Below are 12029 nucleotides of genomic sequence, written 5' to 3' on the forward strand. Positions count from 1 at the left end.
GCGGATTCTGCTGCGGATCCGCAGCATTTCGGGCTCTGCGGGTCCGCAGCAGATTTAGGTGCGTTGTACAGTACCATTGTTTTCAATGGTAACCTAAGAAAACGCTGTGCACATGCTGCGGATTTTTCCGCGGGTTCAAATCCGCAGCATGCCAATTCTTTGTGCGGATTCTGCTGTGGTTTCATACCTTATCCATTGTAGAGGTGTGAAACCGCAGGTCTAAACTGCAGGCTAATCAGCAGGTAAACCGCAGGTCTTTTGACCTGAGATTTTACCTGTGGATTTTTACAAATCCGCGCGGAAAATTCCGCAGGACCAAAATCTACGCGTGCACATAGCATTAGTCTTTCTACAACAGTCCCAAAGAGACTGGAGGATGCTGCAGTAGAGCGTGGTCACTGCCACTTCAGATGTGGATTAAAAGCAGACTAATATGGTGATCAGTGGGGGTCTCGGTAGACGGATTACTACAAATCTAGAAGGTATCGCCTATCCTGATGATGAGTATTAAGTTCTTGCTAAGACACTTTAAGGTCTAATGCTGTATTCATTAACAAAGAATTGCAGGTGAAAATTTCAAGTAGCAATGCAATCTTTATGTATAATTTTTAATCAGGTATTTAATTTTGTTCTTACATTGTCGAGACTCATTTATTCACCGTTTTTATTGAATTGTTGTTTTTGCCCAGGGATTGGACTTTGCTGGATTCACAGGACATATGTTCATAGGCATCAGTCTGGTTCTACTTGTATCTTTCCCATTTCTAAGAATCTTGTATTGGAACAAAAAACTTTACAATAAGGAACCCAGTGAAATTGTTGGTAAGCCAATGAGTAGATTTGTGCTTTGAATCGATTCAGTTTAGTAGTACATACTCGATTTTATACACATTAATGAAAGAGAAACCTGCTAATTGAGTATGAATTGATGGCAGAGCCAAGATGGCTATCATATAATAAAGCTAAAATTGTTCTTCAGGCAAAGATACTTGTTTGTAGACCAGTGGCAACTGCAATACTGTTACTTATTAATATAGCAGTTAGTTTGCGCTATTACTGACTTAAGCCTATTCTCTTAGGCAGTAATTGAATCCTTCATGTGACTGGGGTTGGATTGCTCCACCGGTGGTCCCAAAATCTGATATAAATGGGAAATATTATAAGTTAACGGAGTTCTCCAAGAACATAATAAAATGGCCCATCATGTAATTAAAATGATAGCCCAAATCCTTCCAAGTCACATGTGAGGAAAGACTGCAGTGTTGTGAGTTCATTTTTCCCTTTGTCACTGAGGTCTTGTGAACTCCCTATTCTGGTAAAAGAAGGTAATGAGCTTGATTATCAGGCACCTGAGTCTAATGAGGATGACTGGCTGAGTGGAGTCACGGACTGGATATAAGGCTGCCGACGCCCTTCTGCCCTGCGGGTGAATTCTCTGTGGACTTCTAGGACACCAGTCTGATTCCTGCTCCCCTAAAGCTAAGTTTTTTGCTTTGCCTGTTGCATTTGTGTTTTGTTTTTGTTTTCCTTGCTTTTCTGGATTCTGCCATTCCCTGCTGGGGTGAGCTGAATCTCCTTTTGCCTGTTGCTCTGTCTTCAGAATATTCCTGAGTACTGACATAGCTTTTTGAAGCCTAGCGTCTTCAGGGCCTTTTTCACTGTCAGTCTGTTGGCTCTTTTTTCACAGGGTTTTTCATGGATTGCAGACAGCAGCCTTCCTGTCCTTTCCTATGTAGTTAGCTTGGGCCCCATCTTTGCTCAGTCTATCTTTCTGTCTGTGTTAGTGTTTTCATCTTGCTTCACCGTCATTATATGTTGGGGGCTGCCTATTGCTTTGGGGTCTGCTCTGGGGCAGTTTAGATTTCCCCTTTCTTTCTTTAGGCCTATTTAATTCTCCGGCTGTGATTGAGGGGTCTAGGGCATCGTAGGAACCCCCCACGGCTACTGCTAGTTGTGTTGATAGGTTCAGGGGTCTGCAATCCGATAGCTGCCAACTTCTCTGGTTTTCTGGACTTAGCTAGCATTTCTGTTTTTGCCTCCTACGGTGACTCAATCATAACACTGCAGTCTTCAGAAACCCAGCTACAAAGACCATTGTGTCATGACCACTATTGCAGTCATATGTACCAGAGCTACTGGTGAAGTGTGTAACAGAAATAATAAATCTTTTCCTCGGCTAAGTCTTCCATATGCTTTTAGTCAGCTGAGAAGATTTATTTCTTCTCCTGTCTCACACTTTTTTGTTAGCTTCAGTATGCGTGCTTACAATATTGGTCTTCTGACATTGAGACACAGGTCTGGGGACCATCGTTTTTTTTAGGCTGCAACTAGAGATGAGCGAATATGTTCGGAAAATGATCACCAAACATAAATTTGGCACGAATATGGTACATTTGGCTTCGTGATTGGTAACATGACGATTTTTCTTAAAATCGTAAAAAGTCGGTAACATTCAGTAACAGAATAAAAGCCCGCAATTCATCTGCGGTGTTCAGTAAAATCACAGCATGACACTTTAGAATAGATATACACACATAGGATAGGTAGATATATAGATGTCAGTGACACACACACACACATATATATTACATAGATGGAAGAAAAGCCGGCCGTTCATCTGCTGTGTATTGTAAAATCACTGCAGGAGTTGACAGGATAGAAGAGATGGATTACATACAGTAAATACATATAGAATAGATAAATATATAGATGTTGGTGACAAATACAATTACATTGTGTGTGCAGCTTACTGTACATGTATTTAATAAAAGATTATTTTTCGGAAAAAAAATGTGGGCTCCCTCGTAATTTTCCTAACTAGCAAAGGGAAATGCCGACAGCTGGGGCAGATGTTTATAGCTTGGGAAAGGGGTAATACCCATGGAGCATCCCAGGCTATTACTATCAGCTCAGAGTTGTATAATTAGCCTTTACTGGTTATTAAAATGGGGACCCCCAAAAAATGATGTAGGGTCCCACTATGATTAATAACCAGCAAAGGTTATGCAGACAGCTGCGGTGAGTTCATTGTCCATGAACTCGCAGGACATGTTGTGAGTTCATTTTTCCCTTCATTACTGAGGCCCGAGAAACTCCCTCTTCTGGTAAAGAAAGGTAGTGAGCCTGATTATCAAACACCTGAGTCTGATGATGATGACTGGCTGAGTGGAGTTACTGACTGGATATAAGGCTGCCGACGCCCTTCTGCCCTGCGGGTGATTTCTCTGTGGGATCCTTGGAGACCAGTCTGAATTCCTGCTCCTCTAAAGCTAAGTTTTCTGCTTGGCCTTTTGCTTTTGTGCTTTGACTTTGTTTTGCTTTGTTTTTCTGGATTTCTGCCATTCCCTGCTGGGGTGTGCTGAATTCCTTTAGCTCTGTCTTCTGAAAATACCTGAGTGCTGATTTAGTTTTTGAAGCCTAGCTGCTTCAGGTCCTTTTTCATATCAGCTTGTTGGCTTATGTCTTTGATAGGGTTTTGGCAGATTGCAGACAGCAGCCTTCCTGTCCTTTCCTATCTAGGTAGTTTTGGGCCCCGTCTTTGCTCAGTCTATCTTTCTGTCTGTGTTAGTGTTTTCATCTTCACCGTCATTATATGTTGGGGGCTGCCTATTGCTTTGGGGTCTGCTCTGGGGCAGTTTAGATTTCCCCTTTCTTTCTTTAGGCCTATTTAATTCTCCGGCTGTGATCGAGGGGTCTAGGGCATCGTAGGAACCCCCCACGGCTACTGCTAGTTGTGTTGATAGGTTCAGGGGTCTGCAATCTGATAGTTGCCAACTTCTCTGGTTTTCTGGACTTAGCTTGTATTTCTGCTTTTGCCTCCTACGGTGACTCATTCTTAACAAGGACCTGTCAGATGGCACTGTGAGCAGGAGAACTTTCCCATGCTTGTGGTGCCCTCAGACAGGGAATAGCAGTGTCTACTGGATGACAGGCTGCATGATCATATCATGCAACCTACCATCCTGATGTAGCAGAGCTAGACCCGTCATGGGACAAATGGATTAAAAGCATCTCTGTGGAAAAGTGAGGAATAATGTTGTTTGTTTTTTGTTACCTCTTTTGCAGATGAAGAGGGCATCGGGGAATAGGCACGGTCATAATTATGATTTTAATTAAGGTTATTAAAGGAGTCTGTTACTTTCAATTAAATGACTTTTTTCTGAATGTCTGTGTTTTCTTATTGACGCCTCTCCATTACTAACCTCAGAACTTGATATCACCTGACAATTTAAAGGTGACACCAACCCCCCAACTATCACCCCACTTGCTATCGCTACAGGGCAAGTGGGAAGCGCGAGACTATTAATCAGTCCGCAGCTGTCTGCATAGCCTTTGCTGGTTATTAATTATAGTGGGACCCTACTTCATTTTTTTAGAATCCCCCATTTTAATAGCCAGTAAAGGCTAATTATACGGCTGTAAGCTGATATTAATAGCCTGGGAAGCTCCATGATTCTTAGCCCCTTTCCAGCCTATAAACATCTTCCCCCAGCCATCGGTTTTCCCTCTGCTGGTTACAAAAATTTTGCAGGAGCCCATGCCATTTTTTTTCGAAAAATCTTTTATTAATTAAATACATGTCCAGTAATTTGCACGCATACTTGTTGTGAGTTCATTTTCCCCTTCACCATTGAGGTCTGATGAACTCCCTCTTCTGGTGAAGGAAGGTAGTGAGGCTGATTGCCAAGCACCTGGGCAGGATGATGATGACTGGGTGACGGGAATTACTGACTGGATATAAGGCAGCCGAAGCCCTTCTGCCTTGCTGGTGATCTCTCTGAGGGATGCTAGGAAACCAGTCTGATTCCTGCTCCTCAAAAGCTAAGTTTTCTGCTCTACTTTTTGAATTTGTGTTTTGGTTTTGTTTGCATTGTTTTCCTTGATTTCTGCCATTCCCTGCTGGGGTGAGCTGAATTCCTTTTTGCTCTGTCTTCAGAAAATACCTGAGTACTGATATAGTCTTTTTGAAGCCTAGCGTCTTCAGGGCTTTTTTCCCTTTCAGCTGTTGGCTCTTGTTTTGATAGGGTTTTGGCGGATTACAGACAGCAGCTTTTCTATCCTGTCCTATCTAGTTAGCTTGGGCCCCATCATTTGCTCAGCCTATCAAAACAAGAGCCAACAGCTGATAGGGAAAAAAGCCCTGAAGACGCTAGGCTTCAAAAAGACTATATCAGTACTCAGGTATTTTCTGAAGACAGAGCAAAAAGGAATTCAGCTCACCCCAGCAGGGAATGGCAGAAATAAAGGAAAACAATGGAAAACAAAACCAAAACACAAATGCAAAAAGTAGAGCAGAAAACTTAGCTTTTGAGAAGCAGGAATCAGACTGGTCTCCTAGAATCCCTCAGAGAGATCACCAGCAAGGCAGAAGGGCGTCTGCTGCCTTATATCCAGTCAGTAATTCACGTCACCCAGCCATCATCATCCTGCCCAGGTGCTTGGCAATCAGCCTCACTACCTTCCTTCACCAGAAGAGGGAGTTCATCAGACCTCAATGGTGAAGGGGAAAATGAACTCACAACACATACTGTACTAATTGTATTTGTCATTGACATCTATATATCTACCTATTCTATTTGCATTTACTGTATGTAATCCAGCTCTTCTATCCTGTCGGCTCCTGCAGTGATTTTACAGAACGCGGCAGATGAATTGCCGGCTTTTCTTCTATATATGTAATATAAAAACATAAATATACAGTGTATGTGGGTGTCTCACTGACATCTATAAATCTACCTATCCTATGTGTATATATCTATTCTAACCCGTCAGTGTGATTTTACTGCATGCGGCTCATGAATTTCCGGCTTTTCAAAGGACAAAGGATTTTTTTTCTTGCAAACACTGACTAGCATTGGCAAGTCTGGTCCGAGATGCACAGCAAATCGCAGCATGCTGCAATTTTTTTCTCAGTACGATTTCAGCTGAAAAAAAAATCGCTTATGTGATGTAACCTATTAAATAACATTGGTCAGAATGCTATCCGATTTTTTAATTTTTATGGGATTGCACTAGTCCATTTTTTTCACAAATGTGTTTGAGCCCATAGATTAACATTAGGCTGAGTGCTATGTGATGTTTCACGCATAGCACTTGCCCATATTCTACAGACAACGGCCTTCATAAGCGAATCCTGCGCTGTAAATAAATAATTAAAAAAACCTGTGAGTTCCTCTGTATTTTTGATAACCAGTCAGACAAAACTCGCAGCTGGGGGCTGCAACCCTCAGCTGCCAGCTTCAACAAGGCTGGTTAAGAATAAAGGGGTCGCCATGCAGTATTTTTTAATTGTTTAAATAAATAAAAAAAATGGCATGAGGTCCCCCCATATTTGACAACCAGCCTTGCTAAAGCAGACTGCTGGGGGCTGGTATTCTCAGGCTGGTTAGGGGGCATGGATAAAGGCTCCCCCAGCCTAAGAACAGCAGCCCACAGCTGCCCAGAAAAGGCACATCTATTAGATGCACCAATTCTGGTGCTTTGCCCGGCTCTTCTCACTTGCCCTGTAGCGGTGGCAAGTGGGGTTCATATTTGTGGGGTTGATTTCAGCTTTGTAATGTCAGGTGACATAAAGCCCACTTCCATTTTATTTAAAAATAACAAAAAACCAGTTATACTCACCTAATGCCTAATTCCACCAAAGCCCTCGTTCTCCTGTAATAAAAGAAAATTAAAAAAACAACAATATATTATACCTGTCTGTCGTTCTGTCCCATGCCGTAATCCGTGTCTGGGGGATTAATAGTTTTCAACCTAGATGGTGCCAAGATGTGACTGTCCAGGCTGAGAACCACTGGTGATTGAGCTGTTGCGAGTGCAGCCTGAGTGACCAGCAGTGTTGTCATCGAGGTTACCTAAGGTCACTGAGGCTGCATTCCCAGCAGGGCTGAAGTGCCGTGACTAGAGTTGAGCGATACCAGCCGATACTTGAAAATATCGGATCGGAATGGATCGGCCGATCTTAAAAAAAAGTATCGGTATCGCCGATTCCGATACCGGGAACCAATGCAAGTCAATGGGGCCAAAATATCGGAATTAAAAAAAACCCTTTCTTTCCTTGTAGGTTAATTCTACATGAAGAAAAACAACTAAGAATAATGTAGAATGTATTGTGGGAGGTGGAGGAGACATTAAAGCCATAGAGGTTTAGCCCAATCAAATGGAATAGCAGGAATTAAACTTTTTTTTTTAAAGATGTTAGGAGTTACAAAGATATTGACTATGTTAGCCTCATTTATATTTTGCCAGACATGTATGTCTTCTTCTTCTACTTCCTTTTTTTACATTCTTCTTCTTCTTCTTCTACTTCCTTTTTTTACATTCTTCTTCTTCTTCTTCTACTTCCTTTTTTTACATTCTTCTTCTTATTCCTTTTTTTACATTCTTCTTCTTCTTCTTCTACTTCCTTTTTTTACATTCTTCTTCTTCTTCTTCTTCTTCTTCTTCTTCTTCTTCTTCTTCTTCTTCTTCTTCTTCTTCTTCTTCTTCTTCTTCTTCTTCTTCTTCTTCTTCTTCTTCTTCTTCTTCCTTTTCTTACATTCTTCATATTCTTCTTATTCAACAATTATTATTCTACATATTCAGCTTCTTCATCTTCTTCCTATTCTTCTTCATCATATTCTTGTTTGTGTCAGGCATTCCTGTAGTTGTTATCTAGAAAAGTTAGAAGTTTACACCTTCCGTTCTGCCTGTCACAAAAGATTTACAACAGGATTTGTCCGCGTTCAGTTTGGCCTGCAGAAGCAGGCCTTTTCCAGGGGCACCACGAGGAGGAACGGACTCACCCCCATACACTGCTTAGTCTTCTTCTGCTTATAAATAAGATAATATCATTTGCTCAGAGTATTAGTCTTATGCTTAATGTTCTTCTGCTTTGTTTTTTTTATGCTTCTTTGTCTTCTCTCTCTTGTTGTTCTGCATCTTGGTGGTTGTCTTCCTGTTCTTTGTCCTCTTGAACCAGCTGACGGTACTGGCACCCGGAGGGGCAGCAGAAGGAACAAGAGCCAATGGCACTACCGAGGACCAGCTGACGGTGCTGGAACCCGGTTACTAAGCAGGAGGTACCTGTGCTACAAAGCACTACCAAGGACCAGCAGACGTTGCCGGAACTCGGATACCGAGATGGAGGCACCTAGGCCAAACGCTCTGACGAGAACCAGCTGACGGTGCTGGAACCCGGAGGGGTAGCATAAGCTGCAAGAGCAAATGGAAATAGCGAGGACCAGCTGACAGTGCTGGCACCCGGAGGGGCAGCAGAAGGAATAAGAGCCAATGGCACAACCGAGGACCAGCTGACGGTGCTGGAACCCGGTTACTAAGCAGGAGGTACCTGTGCTACAAAGCACTACCAAGGACCAGCAGACGTTGCCGGAACTCGGATACCGAGATGGAGGCACCTAGGCCAAAGGCTCTGACGAGAACCAGCTGACGGTGCTGGAACCCGGAGGGGTAGCATAAGCTGCAAGAGCAAATGGAAATAGCGAGGACCAGCTGACAGTGCTGGCACCCGGAGGGGCAGCAGAAGGAATAAGAGCCAATGGCACAACCGAGGACCAGCTGACGGTGCTGGAACCCGGTTACTAAGCAGGAGGTACCTGTGCTACAAAGCACTACCAAGGACCAGCAGACGTTGCTGGAACTCGGATACCGAGATGGAGGCACCTAGGCCAAAGGCTCTGATGAGAACCAGCTGACGGTGCTGGAACCCGGAGGGGTATCAGAAGTTACCCCTGAAAAGCAAAGTTGGCATGCCGCAAGCTGGCCGCAGTTACCGAATCACACAGTCCTACAGGGGGTGCTTGTCCTACTGGCACTATGGAACAAACCTTTCTTACCAGAACCCGCAGTCCACATAGGAAGCACCTAAACTGCTGGCACCCTAGCCTCGGCTAACCCAACCGCAACACGACATGGCAACTTGGGGTGGCAAACTGACATTGACACTTCCCGGAAACAGCAGGCAGGGCTGGAACCAAGCTGGGCAGGAGGGAGTACCCGTGCCAAAGTCAGTTATGAGCAGCAACTGGCGATGTTGGAGCCCAGGACAAGCACTTAGCAGGCTGAGGCCTGATGTGCTGTCAATTGGGAGGCAGCAGGACAGATTGCCATCAAAACAGCAGGGGAACAGCTGACGTTACTGAACCCCACAAACACAGGAGCTAGTGTTTTACTCTGTGAAGACGGCACTTCCGAGCAACAACTGGCTGTGTTGAAGCCCAGGGACAAGCACGGAGCAGGCTTAGGCTGCATTGAAGAAATTTTAAGATCGGTTGTAGACTACTAATTTGAACCAAGCTCCACTTAGGCCTGTGGATTCACTGATTTTCGTATTTCCCCTGTCCTCCAACCCCGCCAGTTACAGCTCCGAAGTGGCGTCTGCACAATCCACACTTGTTCCTGTGTTACAGGTGTTCAGTCCGGTCAGTTAATCCCCTGATGTGTGTCCGGCAATGTCGCCTGCTCTGTCCACATTCCGATAATGGGAATGTGGACAGAGCAGGCGACATTGCCGGACACACATCAGGGGATTAACTGATCGGACTGAACACCTGTAACACAGGAACAAGTGTGGATTGTGCAGACGCCACTTCGGAGCTGTAACTGGAAGGGTTGGAGGACAGGGGAAATACGAGAGACAGTGGAGCCACAGGCCTAATTGGAGCACGGTTAAAAATCAGTAGTGGTACGACTGTGTAGGCAGCAGGAGACTTTGCCATCCACACAGCAGGGGATCAGCTGACATTACTGAACCCCACTGAGACACGGGAGCAAGTATCTCTTTCCGTGTGGACGGCACTTCCGAACTACAACTGGCTGTGTTGAAGCCCAGGAAATAGGAGGGTGTAGGCAGAGGCCTACTGTATTTTGAATGAGTTTACAGCAGGAGAGACTGCCATCCACACAGCAGGGGATCAGCTGACGTTACTGAACCCCACTGAGACACGGGAGCAAGTATCTCTTTCCGTGTGGACGGCACTTCCGAACTACAACTGGCTGTGTTGAAGCCCAGGAAATAGGAGGGTGTAGGCAGAGGCCTACTGAATTTTGAATGAGGTGACAGCAGGAGAGACTGCCATCCACACAGCAGGGGATCAGCTGACGTTACTGAACCCCACTGAGACACGGGAGCAAGTGTCTCTTTCCGTGTGGACGGCACTTCCGAACTACAACTGGCTGTGTTGAAGCCCAGGAAATAGGAGGGTGTAGGCAGAGGCCTACTGTATTTTGAATGAGTTTACAGCAGGAGAGACTGCCATCCACACAGCAGGGGATCAGCTGACGTTACTGAACCCCACTGAGACACGGGAGCAAGTATCTCTTTCCGTGTGGACGGCACTTCCGAACTACAACTGGCTGTGTTGAAGCCCAGGAAATAGGAGGGTGTAGGCAGAGGCCTACTGTATTTTGAATGAGTTTACAGCAGGAGAGACTGCCATCCACACAGCAGGGGATCAGCTGACGTTACTGAACCCCACTGAGACACGGGAGCAAGTATCTCTTTCCGTGTGGACGGCACTTCCGAACTACAACTGGCTGTGTTGAAGCCCAGGAAATAGGAGGGTGTAGGCAGAGGCCTAATGAATTTTGAATGAGGTGACAGCAGGAGAGACTGCCATCCACACAGCAGGGGATCAGCTGACGTTACTGAACCCCACTGAGACACGGGAGCAAGTATCTCTTTCCGTGTGGACGGCACTTCCGAACTACAACTGGCTGTGTTGAAGCCCAGGAAATAGGAGGGTGTAGGCAGAGGCCTACTGAATTTTGAATGAGGTGACAGCAGGAGAGACTGCCATCCACACAGCAGGGGATCAGCTGACGTTACTGAACCCCACTGAGACACGGGAGCAAGTGTCTCTTTCCGTGTGGACGGCACTTCCGAACTACAACTGGCTGTGTTGAAGCCCAGGAAATAGGAGGGTGTAGGCAGAGGCCTACTGTATTTTGAATGAGTTTACAGCAGGAGAGACTGCCATCCACACAGCAGGGGATCAGCTGACGTTACTGAACCCCACTGAGACACGGGAGCAAGTATCTCTTTCCGTGTGGACGGCACTTCCGAACTACAACTGGCTGTGTTGAAGCCCAGGAAATAGGAGGGTGTAGGCAGAGGCCTACTGAATTTTGAATGAGGTGACAGCAGGAGAGACTGCCATCCACACAGCAGGGGATCAGCTGACGTTACTGAACCCCACTGAGACACGGGAGCAAGTATCTCTTTCCGTGTGGACGGCACTTCCGAACTACAACTGGCTGTGTTGAAGCCCAGGAAATAGGAGGGTGTAGGCAGAGGCCTACTGAATTTTGAATGAGGTGACAGCAGGAGAGACTGCCATCCACACAGCAGGGGATCAGCTGACGTTACTGAACCCCACTGAGACACGGGAGCAAGTATCTCTTTCCGTGTGGACGGCACTTCCGAACTACAACTGGCTGTGTTGAAGCCCAGGAAATAGGAGGGTGTAGGCAGAGGCCTACTGAATTTTGAATGAGGTGACAGCAGGAGAGACTGCCATCCACACAGCAGGGGATCAGCTGACGTTACTGAACCCCACTGAGACACGGGAGCAAGTGTCTCTTTCCGTGTGGACGGCACTTCCGAACTACAACTGGCTGTGTTGAAGCCCAGGAAATAGGAGGGTGTAGGCAGAGGCCTACTGTATTTTGAATGAGTTTACAGCAGGAGAGACTGCCATCCACACAGCAGGGGATCAGCTGACGTTACTGAACCCCACTGAGACACGGGAGCAAGTATCTCTTTCCGTGTGGACGGCACTTCCGAACTACAACTGGCTGTGTTGAAGCCCAGGAAATAGGAGGGTGTAGGCAGAGGCCTACTGAATTTTGAATGAGGTGACAGCAGGAGAGACTGCCATCCACACAGCAGGGGATCAGCTGACGTTACTGAACCCCACTGAGACACGGGAGCAAGTGTCTCTTTCCGTGTGGACGGCACTTCCGAACTACAACTGGCTGTGTTGAAGCCCAGGAAATAGGAGGGTGTAGGCAGAGGCCTACTGTATTTTGAA

The 12029-nt window shown here is 45.8% G+C and overlaps 1 protein-coding gene across 4 annotated transcripts in view; it reads left to right on the plus strand.

Moving 5' to 3' along the window:
* Positions 1 to 12029, plus strand: part of OCA2 (OCA2 melanosomal transmembrane protein) — a 665305-nt gene that overhangs the window by 447806 nt on the left and 205470 nt on the right. For all 4 annotated transcript variants that reach the window (XM_073541479.1, XM_073541480.1, XM_073541481.1 and 1 more), the window contains one exon: positions 690 to 822. In XM_073541479.1, coding sequence (XP_073397580.1) covers positions 690 to 822 — 133 coding nt within the window. The remainder of the gene's footprint in view (positions 1 to 689; positions 823 to 12029) is intronic.

The sequence above is a fragment of the Dendrobates tinctorius genome, unplaced genomic scaffold, assembly GCF_039654945.1.
Source record: "Dendrobates tinctorius isolate UK_male_01 unplaced genomic scaffold, ASM3965494v1 ptg000121l, whole genome shotgun sequence".
Taxonomy (NCBI): Eukaryota; Metazoa; Chordata; class Amphibia; order Anura; family Dendrobatidae; genus Dendrobates; species Dendrobates tinctorius.